At 42.7% G+C, this 1,698-nt stretch overlaps 1 protein-coding gene across 1 annotated transcript in view; it reads right to left on the bottom strand.

The window, feature by feature from the left end:
• Positions 1–1,698, bottom strand: part of LOC130587134 (alpha-taxilin-like) — a 13,818-nt gene that overhangs the window by 9,783 nt on the left and 2,337 nt on the right. The window contains exons 2-3 of the mRNA XM_057388092.1: positions 639–938; positions 482–573 (exon numbers count right to left, since the gene is read on the bottom strand). Of these exons, the coding sequence (XP_057244075.1) occupies positions 482–573; positions 639–938 (392 nt within the window). The remainder of the gene's footprint in view (positions 1–481; positions 574–638; positions 939–1,698) is intronic.

The raw sequence follows: 1,698 nt of genomic DNA, 5'->3' as shown, positions 1-1,698 counted from the left end.
GAGCAGAAGATCCTGGTTTTCCACAGCAGAAAATCCTGAATTTCCATGGCAAAAGGTAGAAAATCCTGGTTTTCCACAGCAGAAAATCCTGGTTTTCTACAGCAGAAAATCCTGGTTTTCCATGGCAGAAGGCAGAAAATTCTGGTTCTCTGCGGCAGAAAATCCTGGTTTTATACGGCAGAAAATCCTGGTTTTCCACAGCAGAAAATCCTGGTTTTCCATGACAGAAAATCCCAGTTTTCCACAGCTTTTCCATGGCAGAAAATCCTGATTTTTCCATGGTAGAAAATTGAGGTTTTCCACACTAGAAAATCCTGGTTTTCCACACAGAAAATCCTGGTTTTCCACAGCAGAAAATCCTTCTTTTCCATGGCAGAAAATCCTGCCCATGCTCTCAAATCCCAGCAGCAATCCCAGAATTTCCCAAATTTCCAGTTTTTCCCTGGAATTTCCCCTTTCCAAGCCCAGCCCCAGCACTCACCAGCTCAGCGTATTTCTTGCACAGCGCTGCCAATTTTTCCTCTGAGGTGCTCAGGGTGTTCAGGGTCTGCATCAGCAAAGTGATTTCTTTGCCTGGAAGGAGGAATGGAACAGGAATAAANAATAAAATCCTCAGGCTAAAGCAGCAAACCCCTCACCTAAACCCTTGGCTTTCTTCTTCTCCTGAGCTTTTTTGTGATCCCTGTCCCCYCCCTCCTCTCCGGGCCGGAATTCCTCTCCTCCTTTGTTGTTGTTCTCCTTCTCCCCGTTGATCTCGGGGCCTCCTGGGTCCTGTTCCCCGTTCCTGGGGGATTCACTGCGCCCCTTTTCGGGCTCCTCGGGGTTTTCCTGGCTGCCATCCACACAGTAAGTGTTTAAAATATCCTCCAGCTGCCGGCTCAGCTCCTCGGAAACGTCGCGGACGGGACGGGATTTGGGATCTTCCTGGGTGATGGGAGCTGGGGAAATAAAAAAAGAATTGAAAAACAAAAAAAAATTTAAAAAAAAATTTAAAATAATAAAAAAAATTAAAAAAACAAACCAAAAAACTAAAAAAACCAAAAAAAAATTAAAAAAAATTAAAAAAAATTAAAATCCACCAAAAAAACCCCCAAAAAGCAAAAACCAAAAATTGCCCACAGGGAAAAAATGGGAGAAAAACCAGGATTTTCTGCCTCTAAAAACCAGGATCTTCTGCCCTTCAAAACCAGCATTTTTGGTGTGGAAAACCACGATTTTCCTGCCTGAAAAATCAGGATCTTCTAGGATGAAAATCAGGATTTTCTGGCCTGAAAAATCAGGATTTCTTGCCACGGAAAAGCAGAATTTTCTGGCCCAAAAAATCAGGATTTTCTGCCCTGAAAAAATCAGGATTTCTTACTATGGAAAAGCAAGATTTTCTGCTGTGGAATACCAGGATTTTTTGCCCTGAAAAAACAGGATTTTCTGCCCCAACAAAGAGCTGTTTTTGTGCAAAAAAAGCATTGCCCTGGCTTTTTCCAGGCTCAAACCCACACTCACACATTCCAGGGAATGCCAGCACAGCCCACAGGGAAAAAAAATGGGAAAAAAACCAGGATTTTCTGCCTTTAAAACCAGAATGTTCCACCCTTGAAAACCAGCATTTTCTGCCTCGAGAAATTAGGATTTTCTGCTGTGGAAAACCAGGATTTTCCAGCCTGAAAAATCAGGATGTTCTAGGCTGAAAATCAGGATTTT

Source organism: Malurus melanocephalus, unplaced genomic scaffold, assembly GCF_030028575.1.
Source record: "Malurus melanocephalus ecotype Western Australia unplaced genomic scaffold, MMel_1.1 scaffold_1570, whole genome shotgun sequence".
NCBI lineage: Eukaryota > Metazoa > Chordata > Aves > Passeriformes > Maluridae > Malurus > Malurus melanocephalus.
Note: the sequence above shows the minus strand (reverse complement) of the source record. Positions and strands in the feature narration are given on the sequence as shown.